Genomic DNA, 21,019 nt, shown 5'->3' with positions numbered 1-21,019 from the left:
GTCTCCAAGTGTCCCCACCGCTGTAACTCTACGCACAATTCAGCCGTCACTGCCTACGGGAAGAAGGAGCGCACAAATGCCGACTGTTCAGAGTCCAACTGGGAGGAGTTGCAGCCCATGACTGAGGAGAAGACGAAAGTCCTCTTGGCATACAAGGCTGTACCTAGCCCTAGTACACTACAAGTCCTCAGCATTGCCAGGAACAACGCCCAGCAGACCGTCCGACGCTGAGCCGACACCTACTGGCCTAACCTCTGCACCAGTATACATACAGCTGCCGACACCTGGAATGCAAGAGGCATGTACGAGGTTATCAAGAAGGCGACAGGCTCCCCACCTCCAGGACCGCACCCTTAAGTCCAAGAGGGACGAAGTCATCACAGACCAGGGGAAACAGTTTCAGCGATGGGTTGAGCACTATCTCGAGCTGTATGCAACCCGAAACATCGTCACCGAGACCGCCCTGGACACCATCCCAGATCTGTCAGTAATGGAGGAACTAGACACACCGCCAACGTTGGAACAGCTCGGAAAATCCATCGATTGCCTCACTTCTTGGAAGACTCCTGGGATACGGTATCCACCTGAAGTCCCCAACAGCGAGAAATCACTGTTCCAGCCCCTGCACGTACTCTTTTGCCTTTGATGAGAACAGGGACACATCCCCCAGGACATGCGTGACGCCAACATCGTCACTTTCTACAAGAACAAAGGAGACTGTATCAACAACTACCAGGGCACCTCCCTCCTCAGCATCGTCGAAAAAGCTTTGGCCCGTGTCGCCCTGTTGCGCTTGCAGACCCTAGCCTCCCACGTGTGGCTTCCGAGCCGGCCGGTCAACTGTAGACATTGTCTTATCATTACGCCAGCTTCAGGAGAAGCGTCGTGAGCAGCAGATCCCCTCTACATCGCCATCATAGACCTGACGAATGTGTTTGTCCTGGCCAGTCGGAGCGGACTCTTCAGGCTCCTGCAGACGATCGGCTGCCCCCACGACTGCTAGCTGTCGTCATGTCGTTCCACGTGAACATGCACAGCACAGTATTCTTCAATGGTGAAACATCGGAGGATTTCCCAGTCAGCAGCGGAGTGAAGCAAGGCTGCGTCCTTGCGCCGGCGCTCTTTGCCATCTTCTTGTCCATACTCCTCCAGTATGCCTTCAAGGACTGAAGCAAGGGATTGTACAGCCATACCAGGGCTGACGGCAAGCTGTTCAAAATCGCCCTTCTCCGTGCGAAGACTAAATTCATAAAGCTTCTCATCCTTGAATTGCTTATCGGCGGCGATGCAGCATTGACATCACACGTGGAAGATGGTTTTCAGGAGCTGGTATGCCGCCTCTCCCACGCCTGTAAGAAGTTTGGGCTGACCATCAGTCTGAAGAAAACGGCGAAAGTCATATCTCAAGATGCAGACGCATTGATAAAGGAAAAGTGAAATATTATGATCAAATCAAATCGAGACTCAGAGAAGACAAAATGAAAAGAAAACTCAGAGAGATTGATTTGTTTTCCTCTTCGGACGCTAGTTGGTTGATACCTAGGAAAAAATAATAAACCAAACTATAGGTATTTAATCTTTTTCTTTTAAAAAATATCATTTAGGAGTTTCTCTCCTTTACATTTCGAGACCGCTCTCCATATAACACGACACAAATCCTATAGATTTAGGTTTACATGTTTTTATGCATACCTCACAACACGGATCTCAATGTGGTGTTTCATTTCCTCATATCGATGTGGAGGACATTCTTTTTTCATTTTGTCAATACCTTATTAGGCTTCATTATATATGTTATATATTTTTCAGTAATTGTTCATGCCAAATGATGTCTAACAATTGGACGCAGTCTCCAACTTGACCTGATGCAAATAATAATTGTTTTTATGTGTGGTTATTTCAGGCCTACTTAGAATAACCTTACATACTCTCCGAAGAAAAGAATGTATATACATTATTAAATTGCCTCAGGTTTTCAACTTTATTATGTTTAATACTTGTGATGGAACATTTTGGCCAACTGCTTAGAAAGGACAAGTCTTAATGACTACGTGTACAATGTTGTGTTAAGAAGCATACATTTACAGGAGTATATCAACAGTTACCAAGATGTTGGGCATGAAAACACCAAGATAAATTTTAAAAAGAATATGCAAACCATCGAATAAAAGTACATACATACATACATACATACATACATACATACATACATACATACATACATGCATTCATACATACATACATACATACGTGACTAAATGAAATCCGTGGTACATCAGGTGGTAGGGCGTAGAACTCGTGTGATCGAATGGTCACGGTATGTTTACCTGCCAAACAGCCCTGTTCGGCTGTCTTGGTGTGTCCTTCGGAAGGGCACTTAGCTCGCGCTTCCTTGGCATGATATATCCAATAATTTGTTAAAAGTAAGCTTCAAACACTGAACCTAAATAAATAAATAAATATAACAAAATGTCTATCAACAATTTTTGAAGTACCACGATCTCTTTCAAAGAACCCTCTTTCACGCTTGCTTTCTTCTCGTTAAAACTGGGTCAAATAATGTGTCGCGTGTCTTTCATTTTTACAATGCATACAAGACAGGCATAATGATTCATGCCAGCGATAAGGTATAACTCGCCCGTTTGAAAGAAAGACGAGACCAGACCAAGTTCATTATAAAATATGGATTACACTCAGATTCTTGTAGCATGCAAGTTTTTAATAGCATCATGTTGGATAGTGATTCCATCAACCTCTGAAACTAGAAAACCTTCGATCGTGTGTTTCAGTGTGTGTGTGTGTGTGTGTGTGTGTTATAATATATATATATATATATATATATATATATATATATATATATATATATATATATATATATATATATATATATATACGCTGTATCAATGATGTACCGCGAGTTTTATACATTTTTCATTAAATGGAAACGAGGATTGCCAAGTTTCCTTTTAATGAAACATTTATACAACGAGTGGTATATCATTGACGCAGCGTACATTCTATACATATATTATATTTATATCACATACAAATGCATATATTTGCCTTTGAATGGAGTTAAGATTTACTACAGGCAACTGTCTATTGACCGAGTGAATGAACTCCTTACATCCCTGTCGAGTGTGCCCGCTACAAAATGTAATTTTATGCCGTCTGCGGCTATTCACAATCACACGTATGATTCAAACATGAAAGATGGTTTTAATTAAGAAAGTAGAGCTTTACAAACACATTGTTAACTATGCCATTCACATGAACGCTAAGCCATTGACGTACCTGCCCATGGAAGTTAATGTGGAATAGAAAATAAGTGAAATAACGAACCACCTAGAGGTAATTAAATTATTTTAATATATTTGCAGTTGCTATAAGTTATTATTTTTCTTTAATGACAGTACTTCCGACCAAAACTCTCTCTCTCTCTCTCTCTCTCTCTTGCTCTCAACCTTTGATTGGTTTGACTTAACTTTGACCATCATTTATAAGTCCAGAGACATCGTGGGATGACACAAGCGAGAATCATATACGCTCGTCTTTTCATAGATTTTCGCCCGTATATTGATCTTGATACGATGGTCGAGAGAGAGAGAGAGAGAGAGAGAGAGAGAGGCGTTTGGACATTTTCATATTTAATTAATAATAATCGAATTTTAGAACATTATAATAGGTTTAAGAAACAACAACACATTAAATAAATCACATTATGTGTACCACGTAGCCGAGAAATATACCTTATAATGTTGACAGGGTCATTCATATATAAACACTGTTGATAAATCCCAAGGAAATCGCACAAATACTGTTACGACGAACCGTTTTTTCTAGTAGGTTATTTAGTGTAAGTTCATTTTAAAGGTGTTCATCCTGAGAAAATCATTTTTCTCTCTCACTCCAGATTTCGGTGCAGTTTGTCCGTTATGCATGATAGCGGAGGGGGACAGAAAGAGGAAAGTATTGCGATACAATTGTGTACCATATTAAATTCATTTAGAAAACGGGGATTATTAATCTTTTTTATCTTTATTTTGATACGTCACTAATGATCAATGCGTGGAAATTCATCATTGATCTAGAATCACCATCACACGGTTGCGAGAATGTTTATCTATGCGTAAATTACGCCATGGGCGAATCACAATTTGATATAACAATAGTATTGTTATATATCAAATTCCTTTATATCAACACTTTAAAAGTCGTGTTCTTTTTAATGTATATATATATATATATATATATATATATATATATATATATATATATATATATATATATATATATATATATATATATATATATATATATATATATATATATATATATAACGATAGTTTTCTATAGTAATACATAATAGGCATTATGACAGCCTCTGAGATATTGTAAGTCAGGCACAGAATACGTGTCCAATGTAAGGATTCTAACTAATGGATTGACTTGTGCTCTACATTTCAAATGAATTGACAAGCTGTCATGGAATGGAGTCACGTCCATATTGTAAATCGATTTGTCTCTAAATTAGAACTGTGCTGAAGCACGCAAGACATAACTGACTGAGCACGATCTTCAAAGCCATTAAATGTATTTGTTTTATTGCAACTATCCTACCAGAAAATATTTAAATAATTTTTATAATATTTTACTTTGATGGAAGTATGATAAAAGCGATGGTCATTCCAGTGTGCTTTTGCCTTTGTGACGTTTTCTGGACAATTTGTTAGCATATTGATAAATGATCGTTACCTATCCTAAACAATTTACTTTTATTTTAAAAAATATATTCGCAGATGCACATTTATGATTTAAAACAGTTCTGATCATCGGTACCACAAAAAGAGTTTGTACCACAGTATACCGCGGTATTTCTGAACATAACATAATAAATACCAAGGTATGCCGCAATTATATGGGGACCAAAAATTTAATGTTCATGGGCAGGAGCGTGTAACATTTTTTAAACTTTCCATCAGTCAATAGCTTAAAAAATATCTTGCTCTGATTTATAGCAAAACAACGCCATATTATATATATATATATATATATATATATATATATATATATATATATATATATATATATATATATATATATATAGTATGATTTATAAAACATATCTTGAGATAAAAGAAAATAAAATATCGCAGCTGAGAAAAATTTCACAGTCGATCCACCCTCATCCCCCGAAGTTAAATGGTTAGAACCTTATTTGCTGCGTGAATGTTGATTGCTGAATCAGTTGTAATCTATAATATGTAAATAAAATGGGATGATTCAATCTACACCACGGCTGACACCCTGTGAAAGACATTGTAGTGAAATTAGAGAGCATACTGATAAAAATGGGAAGTGACGAAACTGGGGAGTTCAATTTATGGGATTCACTATTGATTAAATAGACAGAAGCAATTTGAGTGGGATGCCAACACCCCGGCAAGATATTTGTCAGAGAGGAGCCAGAAAAGATAAAACACATTAAATTAACAAGCGAGAAAATATTTAGTAGACATGAAAAATTACCTGAAATTCAAACAGAAAACAACTGCTCTCCTAACACTCTTCGGATGAATCGCAGTTTGCAAAGGAATACGTATACTTAATACATTTACATACGGTGATAAATAATGAAACAAAATGGCATTTTTCAGTAAGATAGTTTTACAAATGTTGGATTTGCCCGAATATCTTTCACAACACCCCAATTGGCCACAGCCTGACATGTGTCGAACATGTAATTCAAGCATCATAAATATGATTAAATTAGAAATATTCAGAATGAATTTGTGACAAATCTACCTGTTTGTAATTATTTCATTCTGAAAAATGAAAAACACTCAGTCCATACCATTAAATTCTTAACAAGATTACTCAGGAATTTCCGTAAATTAGGTATTGACGGAGACTACCGAAGTACCAGTACAGTAAAAACCGAGGCATTGTCGTTTTGTTTCCGTCACTTCCCACCCAAACCTCCTTCCCCATGAATGCCCTCGGGATTTTTAAACCCTCATTATTTTCTGCTGCCTGTGCCGCTGAAACATCACCTATAACATAATTATGCCTCTATTTATTTTTGTATGAATTTCAAGTTGCCACTCACCATTCACTCCAACTCCTCGCCAGAAGACTGCATCCAGTAGTATAGGAAATCTTGATATTAACTTTATATTTGAAAGAAAAATTATACAAACTATTATCAATCCCCTCAGTTAATATATACTGAGTTCGGTGATCTGAAGGAGAATGACGATAGATGGATGTGAAATATAATTACAAAATCTCCAAACTTGCGGTTATAAAAAGAAAACGAAGTATAAAACGGATAAGAAGTACCATGTACAGTCCCATAACTAAATTATTGTAATGGATTTGTCCCTTCTGTTAAATGTTTTTATTTGTGTGGCACTTGTATAATTATTCCCCCCCCCGTTTGATTGATCAATGGTTGCGGACGTCCATTAAACATGTAAGCGACCCACGGTCCACTTTGTAGAAACCTTACACAAAGTCCCCTCTTCTTGCAAGAGGTTTGTGGGTTGGCGGATTGTACCTTCTTTCCAGGTGTCCGCTTAATTTGGTTCTCGTTATCTACAGGTTGACCACCCTCGGTGTTATTGCCCGGTTCGAGTAAATATAAATATAAGTGGTGAAACTTATAGGTGGAATAGATAGAGATCTGAGCAGATATATAGAACAGACCAAAAGCGAGCCCCCGTACATGTAAACAGCAATTTAATAAATTACATAAAACAACTGTGAGAATCCATTACATCAAAAATATACTCTGCTTCTAGAAATAAAACTTTCACCGAATTACAAAGCACAAATATATTTAAATAAAGAAGCCGAGCTGTTTTACTGGTAGATTTAGTTCATCATAGGATCGAGTGAACAATCGAAGTCAATGCCTTGTACAATTGCATAACCTGCTTCTCCGGTTCACTCCACTTCCACTGTAGCTATTCCTTCGACTTCCCTCTGTTTTGTCTCTTTTGGTCCTCAACTCTGTGCATAGCACGTAGATTCACGGATACCTGGATCTTAAGATTATACTCTCACTATACGTTGCAGAGATAATACGTCACAGGATACGTTTCAGAGTCAATACGTCACAGGATACGTCTCAGATATAATACGTAACAGGACACGTCTCAGAGATAATACGTAACAGGATACGTCTCAGAGATAATACGTCACAGGAGCTATTTTCTGCCTTTTAAAAAAAATAAATAGAGGCCCCACATGTCCTATAACGACAATAGTTAGTTTAATGGCTAATTTATCACGCATTAACACCACAAGGGGCATAACGGTTCCGAGCCAGCCTCAATTTACACAAGTGAATGAATGAAATACATTATATATCTTACTACGTCATGTTCGGCTAATACACACGTAACTTTAATCATACGTGAAATCTGCTAAATTCGGTGAATTCACGCGGATTCTCGTAACTTATACAAACTAATGTAATGCATGAAATTCTTAGAATCTAATTCTTATGCAAACAAGACAATATTAAACAATTCGTCAAACTTATCTAAAGATGATTAATGTACGACTTCCTAAACATAAACTCAACACAGTTATACTTCATAAAGCAAATTGATATACGAATATAGCAAATAGATTCATGCAAATATAAGTAAATAAATTCAGCTAAGCTTTATATATATGGCATCAACAAATTACATTGAATTGTTACAAACACCTTTGAGTTTTCAGCGTTCCTCGCTTCTACCGCCAAATTTGTTCGTAGGTTTTCCTTGACAACAGTTCTCTTGGACAACAGTTTATCAGAGAATTTCTGCCAATTTTTGTCTTCTTACCCTTGTTTTCTCTTGCAGAAAAGCTTAGACTAATTAAATTATCGATGTGGCGATATTAAAACTAGGATATTTAGTGTGGGAACACGCCCCTTTTTAGCGTAACCAATCAGGATTAAATATATTTGCCGCCTTTTTATAACTAGGCGCCAGATCTGGGGTCAATTTGACCCTCTACGTTGCGACTACTAGTTCATGGAAATTTTCAATTTTTGACAGTTCCACTATGAAATCGAAGTTTACCGTGTCCCTAATAGTCCGTCTGGATGCTATATAAACAAAAGTGTAATTAGGCTCATTACCGTCCCCGACCAGATATTTAGAAATTCTCGCAGTACAGCGATTCATCAAGCCGCCTGTCTCCATAAATCGAATTAATTATTCTCTGGTCTCAAACTAATGTGTTCTGCATAGACCGCCAGAAATTTGCCCCTTCACATAGTCCCCTCCTTGAAGAGCAAAACCGGGGGTTTTACTCTCAAAATATTTGGAGATCTAATCTGATTCAGTTACATTTCCTCGGGTGACCCCTTCACCTTAGACGTACCTAGTCTACTTAGGCAGTCAGCACCTACAATCTCTTTGCCTTTAATATACTGTACCTGGACTTGGTACTGCTCTAGACAAATTGACCATCTCATTAATCGTCCTGTATGATAGTATTATTTGTATTTAAATATTAATTCTGCCTACTATTATCAAGCATTCTTCTACAGAATCCAGGGATATCACTTTCCGTTCTGTCTGGTGTATATTTATAATTCTCTATTATTAATTATATATACCTTGATTTCTTTCATATGAAACGGCAATGACTGTGTAGATACCTAAGAATTAATTACTAGGTCGTCATGCGAGTGTGTCCGCTACACACGAGTCCATATAACACTGATCGAGTAACATGATTTTTTGGTGATGTGTGCTTAGTCGAGGAAATATGGGCTCGTGTGTGTAAGCATAAACATAAGGCCACAATGTAACTATAAATACAAGGTCACAGTGTAAGCGTCATCACAATGCTACAGTCCAAGCACCAACTCACAGTGTGAACATCAAGACAAGGTCACAGTGTAAGCATCAACAACAGGCCAAAGTGAAAGCATCAATACTTGGTCAAAATGTTAGGAACAACACAGGTCCATCATGTTAGCATCAAAGCATGGCCATCATGTACGCATCAACACATGGGCACAATGTAAGCATCAACACAAGACAACAGTGTAAGGATCAACACAAGGCTAAAGTGTAAGGATCAAATCAAGGACATGGTGTGAGCATCAACATAAAGCCACACTGACAACATTGTAAGCATCAAGTCACCGCCACAATGTAAACTTCAAAGCAAGTCCACAGTATAAGCATCAACACAAGATCATATTCTGAGCATCGATAATAGACCACATTGGATGAATCAACACAATTTCACAGTGTGTAAACATCAAAAATACGACCACAGTGTAAGCATGAACACAAGACTATAGTATATGGATCAACAAAAGGCCAATGTCTGAGCATGAACACAAGGTCACAGTATTAGCATCAACACAACGCTACAACACAAGACCACATTGTAAGCATCAAAACCAAGCTACAGTGTAAGCATCGACACAAGGTCACAGTATGAGTATCAACACGAGGCGACTGTGTGAGAAGCAACATTTATTACACTCAAATTATGTATATAAGTTTAAAAAAATATAAGCAGTATATTTTTGTTGAGAAACATTAGTATTTATAATATGATTAATTATTAAAGATGTTTTTACATATTCATTCAATTACATTGAAGTTTGGACTTGCATATTTAAATTTGTATATTGCTTTACAAACATTTAATACGTTGACAACTTTTTTCAAAGTTATAGAACCCAAATTTTTCTTCCCTTTCATCCTAGACCTTAAAATTACAAAACAAACATAATGGAAAACAATTTGAATATAGCTTGTAAATTTATTCTCGAACTCGAAACTGTCGCGAAAGGTTTCTGTGTTATGCTCCAGCAAGTATATAATGCCAAAATTTGTATCCCTTACTTCATGCATACAGAAAGGGAAATATCTTATAAATGTTTAGATACATCACACAATATTGTATCACCTAATTTCTTTTTCAATAGAATCGTATCCACATGAAAGAATATTATTTAACCATTTAAAGTCTACTTCCTCAAGTTTTGATTTTTCTCGTCAGCATTATTTATTTTAAGATATAAATTCTAAACCAGTCATTCTTTCCTTTGTCGGTGTTAAATTCGTTATTTAATTTGTTTTGGATATAATTCTTTTCCTCGTTCTTAGATAAAATTATATTGTAAAAAAATGTAATCATCGTTTGTGTAATATCAATAGTTTTACCATTATACAAGCATTTCTCGTTCCAAGTATAATACTTCGAATGGATAAGTGGTCCTAATACTTCGAATGGATAAGTGGCCCTAATACTTCGAATGGATAAGTGGCCCAGAATTAAATTCTTTATAAAAGATTTAGCTACTTTTTCTAGGGTACAACTCTCGCATCCAATTTCAAGTATTCTTAAGTTTTAGCATTATCTAATTTCGTCCACAAAAACACTAACTGAGAATGAGTCCTTGAAATGCTTAAACTTAATATCGATCCAAACTTTATAAAAATGACATTTAGATTTGCATAAAAATAACTGCTTTTCCCATATTAGCTCCATCATCTCTGTTAAAAAATGTACACCAGTATGCTTTTATCCTTATCTTTCACGTGAATTGTAACTGACAAACTTCTTTACAAAAGTAATGACTTTTGCAGTGCAGAAAGTTTTTAAAATAACTTGAAAGTTCATATCCTGTATGATTTAAATTCTTCCAAAATACTTGGCAAGCATGTCCAATATTTCACAGACGAAAACAATTTCATGTGAGTTTTGGTAACCATGCTGCTTTCACGACCATACATTTACCAGTCATCACCAATCTTTCCTAACCCTCTCGTAATTTCATTGATAATACTATTTATTCTGGTCCGGTCCCTTTTTTCTTTCCACATAAATTGTAAAGCTGACGCTTTTAGTTTTTGTCTAAATGATGTTAAAGGCAGGTTTTATGTTTGTTGAAAAAGTTATTTAGATGTAACTAAACTCTTAATTAACCAAGTAAAGTTTCCATTTTTCTAGTAGTCTTGTACTTTTTGCCAAATGTATCATGCAACTTTCTCAAGTGGTTTCCATTTTTTTTTTTAATTTTATAGACAGACACACACACACACCATTTTGCCAACAATATTCCCCTAACCCTAAACAATACCATGGTATATCAATTCCCTAAGGAATTTCATTGTGTTGTTCACCTAAGGTATACATTTTTTATTTCCTATTATTAGACAATGGTGCCGAGACTAAATTGCCTTGTTTTACTTGAGAAATCCAGCTATATTTCTGTATACAGTAACATAATAAATTGTATAAATATTTCGCCAATTTTGAATTTCTCTTAAAAATCAGACATAAACTCCCATTTAATACAATGAAAGTTTTTTAAATATCCCCAAACAGTAAAACTCCAAAAGTCGAATTTTCCTGAACGTTAACCAATCACATCCTCAGTTAGTCGAATATCAGTATCAATGTGTCCTTTCTTAACATATCATGTTTGTTGTTGCCAGTAACCTTATATATACTAACTTGTACTATTTACACGATTAATATATAATCGGTATTTTATAACTATAATGGTCTATAATTGGAAAACTTTCGTTTCATGTTTTTATGTGAAGAGATCAATCCAGATTTTCTATACTTATTAGGTAAATATACATTAAATATAGATTTGTTTACTATTTCCTTAAAATATTCGTTGATAGCTTCCAAGAAACTTTCATTGAAAGATTTAGGAAACGGTCACATTTGGGGCCAACTCATTTTTTTCATATCCAAAACTGCAGAATAACACTAATCCATCGTGATATCCGTGTCACAAAAAATTGGGTCACTATTTAATTATTTCCTGACAATATTGACAGTTTTAATATATGTCACAATATCGGAACGAGACAGGTTTGAAGATGTATATGAATTATTCTAAATTTTTCTTGTTTTCTTTAAAATATTTCTCTGAGATTTTATATGTTTCTTTTCATTTATATCAAGCTCATTGTATCTACTGAATTTCTTTGCGTGTCCAATCTTAGTATTTAGTATAATTCTCTTCCTCTTCAATCCGTTTGGACTTTTATATAATGTGAGTGTCTCTTGATTTTCTCTAATAAATTTCATGAAGAGATTTGTGCAAATTACTTTCTCTATCAATATATCTGATGTCTTATCAGCATTTCCTGATTCTAATTTGGTAAGAATTATTTTAATTGAAATAGCTTTCCTTACACACCACATTACGGCTATATGATCTATGTGTACTTCATATATTGTACCAACCTTCAACTCGTTCAAGCTGAATTGCTCAGATCTAGGAAATAATCAATTCTTCTTCGGCATTTTCAACAAGAGAGAACTATGTCAAGCCTAGACTATGTCCCATTATAAATTTCCATACATAAAAAGTTCTAAGTATGATTACAACGTCTAGAAGTTTTTCATCGTTGTTATTGGATAAAGAACATCACATCCAAAACTTTATCATCCAAACCCCTGCAAGGCATATCTCCGGTCATAATGACTTTATCACTATTAATATAATTTGATTCCCTGATATTCATGTTGTCCTAAAAATTGGCTTCTTTCCTGGTCATTATTTGGAGAATACAATCCAAGCAAGGCAAAGTGTTCACTGTTTACATCTGGGCATTATTTAGAGAACGCAGTTCTACCAAGGTTCAGTATTCGTTATTTACAAATTATTTTATATTGAAGTCTGTTACCTAGATAAATCCAGGGCTGTGACATTAATTTGTTGTTGCATGGTATAAAAGTCCATTCCATCAAGAATCTTGTATTTTTTTTCAAGATTTGGGATACACTATGTTTCTTATACAACAACGATATCATGATTTGTTTTAACCTTCAAATATTGAAAAATATTTCTTCTCTTTTTTCAAGTTTCATTGACTCGTGCATTTGTAGAAAGATCTGCTGCCGGTTTATTTCTTCGTGGAAGGAATGTCTTCTTACTAAATACGTACGATCGCATTAGCTTGGATTTCACATACGATTTTCTAACATGAACAGAGAATCCATAAAGTATTAGGGAAAAAAGATATTTAACCGTTCGTTACCAAAGTCCTCACACAGGTCATAATTAAAAATATTGATGAGAATCATCTTAAATCCGTCTATAATATTCAGTATCGCTGTCTACAGTAAAACTGGCAAAATAATTGGCACACCCTTCCTTCGCTCAATCCGATAAATATTTACTGTATTTTATAGAGCCATCGTCCACAATGCGAACGGGGTGACATCGGGAAAGAGGATGAACTTAAGTAGGTTGAGCTTGCTTCGCACAGACATCCAGACTGTCAATCTGAGCGATGTACCAGATCTTTAACCCTGCGGATACATCATATTAGTGTCAGTTACGTACACACTATAAGTGTCGGAGGAGACTTTGGCGGAACAGCAAGAAAAGTTTTCGTTGCTCAAAGATTTATTATGCGCGATAAGTGGATTCTTTCTTGCATCTAAATCTCTGGGAACTGTCTATTTGTTTGTGCCCCGTTGTATTGGCTTCATAAATACACACAATTACAAATAAAAAATATGTGCATGATATAATTATTTTCATCGTTAAAGCAAATAATTACAGGCAAAGGGGAGTAGGATATGCTAATTTTAATTTAAGAGAATTATTGAAAAGAGAATATATCGGCTACAAAAAGGTAATTAACAAAATAATTTAAAAAATAATAAATAAAATAATAAAATTACCTTTTTGCAGCCGACATATTATATTTTCAATAATTCTCTACATTTGCTTATTAGTCGTTCAATAACCTATATTACAATTATAACAATGAAACATCCGGGATATAATTTGCACGTAGATAAATTTACATAAAATAACAGATGACGCTATGGCTCATCCATTTCTACGTCAATATAAAATGTCTTTCAGCATCCGCAACAAGGCATAGTCATGTAAAGTTTTACAAAGACAACGGTTTGTCTGGGGGTTTTTTTTGTTTGTCTTGTCTGTGTTTTGTATTTGCCTTTGAAAAGGTGAAAAAGACTCATAAGGCGTCGAAAGCGCTTTGGCTAACTAGATACTAGTTTTGCACCGTTTGTAGTCAGTTTATTACGTGTGTGTGTGTGTGTGTGTGTGTTACATGACACACAGACACCAGGTGTCCTACTACTTTGTATAAAATGGAAGTAAAAATATCAACAAAACCAAAACCATGTGTTGCTTACATAACCAAGCCTGACTACGTATGTACTTGCTTATAAGTAAAGTCAACCGCAAACAGTGAAGGACATGGTCTTCCATAGCATAATGTGCCTGCAGATCAGGATTTATGTTGCTTGTTCTGCTGATCACTCTTCACTAACTGCACAGACCCATTATACGATGGCAGATCTGGGTCTGTGCAGTGTTCGCAGTTGGGTTCAACTTATAAGTGAGTACTGATAGTACCAAAAAAATGTCTGTTCTACGCTGCTGTTGTATTAGTAAAGGTTAGAGATAAGTGATTTCAATTAATTTCACATTTGTGCTTGATCCAAAGGCATGAACTGGTCCAGGCTAGCCCTGGTACCATAAACAACAGAACCCTGCCTGTTGACAGTATCAGGTATCAAATGATTAATGTTCTAGTCAACTGTCATTAGTAACAGGGAATCCTAGAATCCTGTATGCACTAAAAGTGAAATTATGCTATCTATCTATCTATCTCTGGGAATATGGATACTATAAAGATAATTAATATTCCTCGAATTCATTTCATTAATGTCAGAATACTTTATGCAAATGTATGGTAGGCAATTAATGAAGTTTTATTTCAAGGACCAAAATGATGAGAAATTATGCTAGAAAAGTACTGTTTGTACTTACCTTTTCACATTGAACTCGTGTATTCCATAATTTTGTCAGTACTAGTTTATAGTTAGATGTATTCATTATTTATTCACCATTTGATGTTTCCTATTATCTATTCATTAAAAATGAATTCATTTTATTGTCCTTTTAGAAATCAGAGACAGCAAAGTTAGTGCATTATATACCTCACCAGAAGCAGCCATTCTACAGCAGTGGATGACAATATTGAAAGAACAATTTAAGGACAACATCTGCATTCTGGTGTTTGATGAGGCCTATTGTATTTCATCTTGGTATGAAATGTACAATTCACACACAAATGAAATAAGCCAAGGGAGGAAAAGTTTTAAATATGAATTTGAAGAAGTTATTATTTTTCAGTATTGAACTGCAGTTCGATAAATTCCAGTACCTAATTCAATCACATCACATTCGCAAATCACAAATTTATCTACACTGCCAAAATGTATATTCTATCTCCGAGTTTTTAAAGAACATGCTGTAAATGTTTATCATAGTGTAATAAGGAGTAGCTAGAGCGACATAACTCTATGCAGAGCTTCAAAGCATAGTTTGTAAATTTGAGGAATAGATTTATGTTTCATGATGTCAGGGCTGAAGTAATAGGGTGTGAAGAATAGTGTGTGTGTGTGTGTGTCTATTAAATAAAAGAACAGCAATAATTATAAGAGCACTATTTTTGTTCATACAGTGAGATTAATATTTACTCACTATATATTTATATAATAACCATCAAGTGACTGAATTGACCCTGCCACACAATGAAAAGAAGGGAAGCTTATTGTGAGGGCAGATATATTAAAGATACATTGTAGCACATATCACCATATTCCATAGTTTTTTCATTAGTAGGCTTGAGTCATGAAGGTACCATAGTAGCACATCTAATAATAATTGGCCATATGTTCCTCTAAAATGTCAGACCTCAGTGATAACTAATTTATTGACCTGGCTACAACCAATATGTATTTCATTGGTTCTGATAAATTCTATATTTCAATTTATTAGTATCTATCATTTTCGACAGTTTATCATTGAATGAATTGGAGAATTTGAGAAACAGTTAGAATGTACGCTTCAAAAAGATTATGCTCTCTCTCTCTCTCGTTCCTTATATACATAAGGCCATTGTATGCTTCCCCAATTTATATGCAATAAATATTTGCTTTTGAGTAACATAGTCGAGTTACATTAAAGATTCATTACTATTGAGAATTCAGTTATGTATGTAAGAAAATGATTTTAACATTGAAAATATTGCAAGTTATTATATATGTAGGACTGATTTTAAAGAAGTTAGTGATGACCACATGCACTACAATTTGTTCTGATTGTAGGGACCTCGATTTTAGACCAGGCTACAGGCAGGTGTCAATTGTACAGTGTCTGTTTGATGTCCCTAATCTTGTACTGACAGCTACTGTGACCAATAAATACAAAGACGTTTATGATGTTTTTGGGTTTCATAGCGAAACAACACTTGTGGTGTCAGACTTACCAGACAGGTTTGAAAACTTCATAAAATTTCAGCACAACACTATTTCAGTTTCCTCTATATAGGAACTGAAACAGGTGGAAAACTGAGACAAAAACATTTGCCTCCAGTATAGCAGATTTGTGTATGTGTGTGTGTCTTTTTGATTTTTAACATAGCCTTAATAATCTAAGTCATATTACTAATATGTTTCCAGTGTGGCAGTTTACAGTGATGTCTAGCACTGAGGCATCATGCCACAGATATGTAGCATCATATCCTGCCCAGTCACATTATCCTGACATTGGGCTGACCAGTTCTAAAACTCGCATCCTAATGCTGAGCGCCTAGCAAGGCAGCTGTTAGTATCATTTTTTTATATATAAATCTTTAGCATGACTCGGCTGGGGTTTTAACCTACGACCTCCCACGTCTGAGGCGGATGCTCTAACCACTAGTCCTCCGGAGTAGTCAGCAGATTATGTAAATTAAATCTTTGCAAATTTGGTCAAATTTATGTTGATTTACTATTTAGATGACATTCTTGTCACATGTTTTTGTGAACCTTGATTAATATTCATAGAGAAATGTTCCAAATGTTTGAATTTTTAACCAGTCGTTTGGCTAAGGCTAGCAGAAATTGCTATTTGATAAGTAGTATGCTTTGTACATAGAGCTCTCAACAACTTGACTAATATGTCAGCAATGTGCGGAAGGGTTTGAATGATAAGGCAAGTGTAAAATCCGATAGCAACAACCCAATATATTTAAATTCTTACTATATGCATGTCATATCTATAGCGAATTCTTAATTTAGAAGGGAAGAAATATTGACACAAATGTGCTTACATACATTTAATTGATTAATGCCTAGCAAGTTTCACTCCATGTGATTATGCTAAAGCTGGATACAACTATGAGCAATTGTATAAATGGTATTATGTAGGCACTACATAAAACATCTGAGAATCCAATCAGTGATAAAGATTTGTGTCGTAACTTTTGCACAGAAAAAGAAGAATCCCAACATTGAATGGAGAAATTATATACATAACTAGCAATCATGGTTAAATGTTTCCTTATTAATCGGGACAGACTGCATACGTATGTATTTAGTTACCAATATGTACTAAAATTTACGCTTTTAAATAACTTTTCTTCATATATATAGAATTATTATATGGGAATTCATAATCTGTCTGTAACTAAATATGAACAGTTTTACTTAAGTTTACAATTTATTGTTGATCGTTGAAAAGTTATTACTATGAATATGTGAATGTTATTAGGATGCAAAATTTTGGCACTTAAAGAGTATGGTAAACAATGTTGGAGACATGGATTTAAAGTTGAATCTAATTAGTCTTGATCTATTATTGAGATATAGAACAGGCAAAAGCAGAATTAAAACAAATAGTCTATTCTGTGTCTGGTTCTACCAGTGTAGTATATGACATTATTGTTTTCAATTGTATATTATCTTTGATTTAACAATATAAATCTTATCATGCGGGTAATTACACTTTGAGTGTATTTCTCTTTTTCAGACCAAAAATCTTTATAGAAGGAGTGTAGTGAGAGGTATGAAACCGAGCTTAAATGGTTACTAGATCTGCTATTTAAATTTGACGTTAGAAAGAAGATTATTGTTTACATCTGGTCAATAAATATGTGTTACCAACTATATTTGTGGTTGGTGACAAGCCTAATGGAGAAGTGTTTTGTTGGAGAAGAAGCAGGTCCCAGCAATAGGAGGGTAGAGATGTTTCATGCAAACACAGACGAGGAGAGGAAGCAACGAATCACAGGTCAGTTTGTGAAAGAAGATGGCAATAATGAAGTTCTTATTTCCACAGTGGCATTTGGAATGGGTGTTAATATTCCAATATTCCAAATGTTGATATTGTTGTTCGTTTTGGGTTTACCGTCTTCATGCCTTAGTTACTGGCAAGAGGTGGGGAGATGTGCTCGAGATGGCAGAAGGGGCTATGCAGTCTGTTATGCATTTCAAAGCAGCCAGTCAAGGTGTAAAGATGATAGTTTAAAGGAACTTGCACAGCTAAGTAAATGTCTCAGATGTTCTGTGTTTTCTAACTTTATATTGGATCGAATGGACAATAAAGGCCTGAAAATGTTGGAGATAACTGGGGAATGTTCTTGTGTGTGTGATGGAGTCTGTTTATGTAACAAATGCAGGTGTTGTATTGTTTGTCAGAAATCATTTTCATGCAGATCTAAAGTCAGAGAAACCACTGGTGTCTTTCCTGAGGTAAACTGTATGTTGGAGAAACATGAAAAAAATGTGTACCTATGAGTTTAGAGAAATATACTCTTTTATACAATCTGCCTTTTACGTGCCTAATGTGGTATGCAAAATACTTATAAGAATTGAAAAGAAACTATTATATCCCAATGAAATCTTTAATCTTGTAAATACATACCTATTACGACCCAAGTAAGTGTATAGGTACCTTACAATAACCATTTTCTTTTACTACAAATGTTGTCTTTTTTGTTGATTCAAACCATTGCCAGTTACAAAAGATACAAAAGTTTATAAATATTACTCAGATGAAAAGAAAAATGACTGAACACTGTAGTTCAAGTTTGGAAAATGATATACCTTTATCTGTCTGTGCTATACAAGTTCATAAATTGCACTGTCTACTCCCTCTTTGGTTTAAAACTTGCATCTTCCTGTATGATTTGTACTGAGAATTCCACCTCAAATGTTAAGAAAGGTTTACTTGTTTGTGAGTGATAAATCTACATCTCTTCTATGATAAAGAAGGTCAATGAGCCACATTCTACAATTTTGAAAATAGCGGATGGGGGGGGGACATCATTAAAAGCTATCATCTAAAACAAATGTAAAATGTATAAATTTGATTATGTGATCATTATTTGGCATGTGTCATAAGGATAATGTAAAATACCATTTTTAATATGGTCATTGAGTCAATGTTTCACACAGACAATTGAATGCCTATCTGTTTCAAATGAAAAATCATTAACTGAATTATTTTCTCTTCAGAATGAAACATTTTGAAACTAAAATAATAATTGCTATTATCTATGCACATCACAGAACATTTGTTTGCAGATATCTATGTCAGTCTGCAAATTAATAGCATAATATAATGTTCTCAGTTTTGTGTTTCAAGTATGTAGCTTCACTACAATACTATTATTTCCCTTCTCTTTGACAAATGTTGTCTGTGTTTCTCCAGTCTTGATTTGAAAGCCTTTGGAATTAGTCTTGGATACAATGTTGTCTGTGTTTCTCCAGTCTTGATTTGAAAGCCTTTGGAATTGGATACAAATGCAATTTCACATAAGGAAATGATATGTAACTTATACCTGGGTGCAAGATAAACAAGTCTTCATTCTAAAGCAACGAGACAAACTCCTTTACGTCCTGTCAACACTCGCTGTGTTGTGGACAATTCTTCATGATAAATCAGACACCTGCTTATCATAGACACTTCTCAAAATCTTTCCAGCTCCTACCATTTGACTGAGTCGTGTGTATAGTTGCACCTCTGAGGTGGCCAACAGCATCCTTCACCATACAAGTATTTCACATGACTGTATCCAACTGACCTATTTTAATGTTTTGGTGAACAATTCCAATCTTTCTACAGCTGTTAAATAAGGCCTTAATGAGACTTCAGTTCAGTTGTTACGTTCAATCTTTTATCTGACTAATCTGCTCTCTGATCTAGTATGAAAGAAATAAATATCTTACTTAAACTCATAATATAATTTTAAAACTGTAGCACACATACACGAAGTGGGAAAACTTAATAAATTCAAAAAGCGTTTAACAATTGGTACATCAAGTGTATACATGCAACAATATAAATTTCAAGCTAGCCGTACCGTTGTATTCTTTAATTTAGAATTCCATTTTCAGGTCCATTTGAATGTAACTTTCTTCCATGGCCATCATGTGGATTCACAGTTCGGTTCCAAATAAGAAACATTTGCAGTCTTGGTGAGAGTGCACCACTGACAGCAGATAATAGTCTGTGGCCCATCACAAAGTACTTTGTTTGATGCTTTTCCAAAAAATTGAAGCATATCAAACCTCCAGTGCAGGAGCATTCTATCATAATAATTTTCTCTTACAGCATCCCGTTGCACAAGTTGATTAAACCCCTTCCACATTACTAAAATTTTATTGTCATTTAAACTCTTGGACACAGTCATTTCTAGCATCCTGTTTTTCAGCTTTTAAAATCCTTTGCACTGTTGGCATAGATGATAAGAATACCATATCCACAATCTGGGTTGCAACACGATCTAAGTAAATTAATTTGTCCTTTAATGACTCGGGAAAGTCTCTGGGGTGTCATTCAGATGTTCTATCTGCATATAATACATAGCAGCAAGGACAGTATATCCATCAAAAATCAAGAAATTCCTCATTGAAATTGAATGAATCTTTAACATTTGATATAACATTTCGATGATTGAAATAATTTTTCAATTGATATAATGTTCCTCTGTCCCTCCCACTTGATCTGTATAGTTCATCATAGACATCCTGACAAATGTGAAGTAAAAATATACTTTTCCTTTATTATTTATTTGTATGTTGAGTGCAGAAGTCATTTAAGAAAAATAGTTAACAAATTAACACTGGTGAATGAAACACCACACACACACACACACACACGTTCATTGTGTGTTCCATTGTTCACTGTTATCTGGTGCAAAATATTTGT

At 35.0% G+C, this 21,019-nt stretch overlaps 1 protein-coding gene across 1 annotated transcript; it reads left to right on the top strand.

Annotated features, from left to right (window-relative positions):
* Positions 1-490: 490 nt before the first annotated feature.
* LOC149795711 (uncharacterized) lies at positions 491-20,494 on the top strand. The gene is made up of 6 exons (XM_089963839.1): positions 491-628; positions 12,732-12,751; positions 14,953-15,087; positions 16,153-16,320; positions 17,837-18,097; positions 20,206-20,494. The coding sequence occupies exons 1-5, from the start codon at positions 491-493 to the stop codon at positions 17,862-17,864; spliced, it is 489 nt and encodes a 162-aa protein (XP_089819965.1). The 3' UTR covers positions 17,865-18,097; positions 20,206-20,494.
* The last annotated feature ends 525 nt before the right edge of the window (positions 20,495-21,019 follow it).

Source organism: Sinohyriopsis cumingii, chromosome 7 (assembly GCF_028554795.1).
Source record: "Sinohyriopsis cumingii isolate HCF-2022 chromosome 7, ASM2855479v2, whole genome shotgun sequence".
Lineage (NCBI taxonomy): Eukaryota > Metazoa > Mollusca > Bivalvia > Unionida > Unionidae > Sinohyriopsis > Sinohyriopsis cumingii.
The sequence above is the reverse complement of the archived record's forward strand: the minus strand, read 5'-3'. Positions and strand labels throughout refer to the sequence as shown.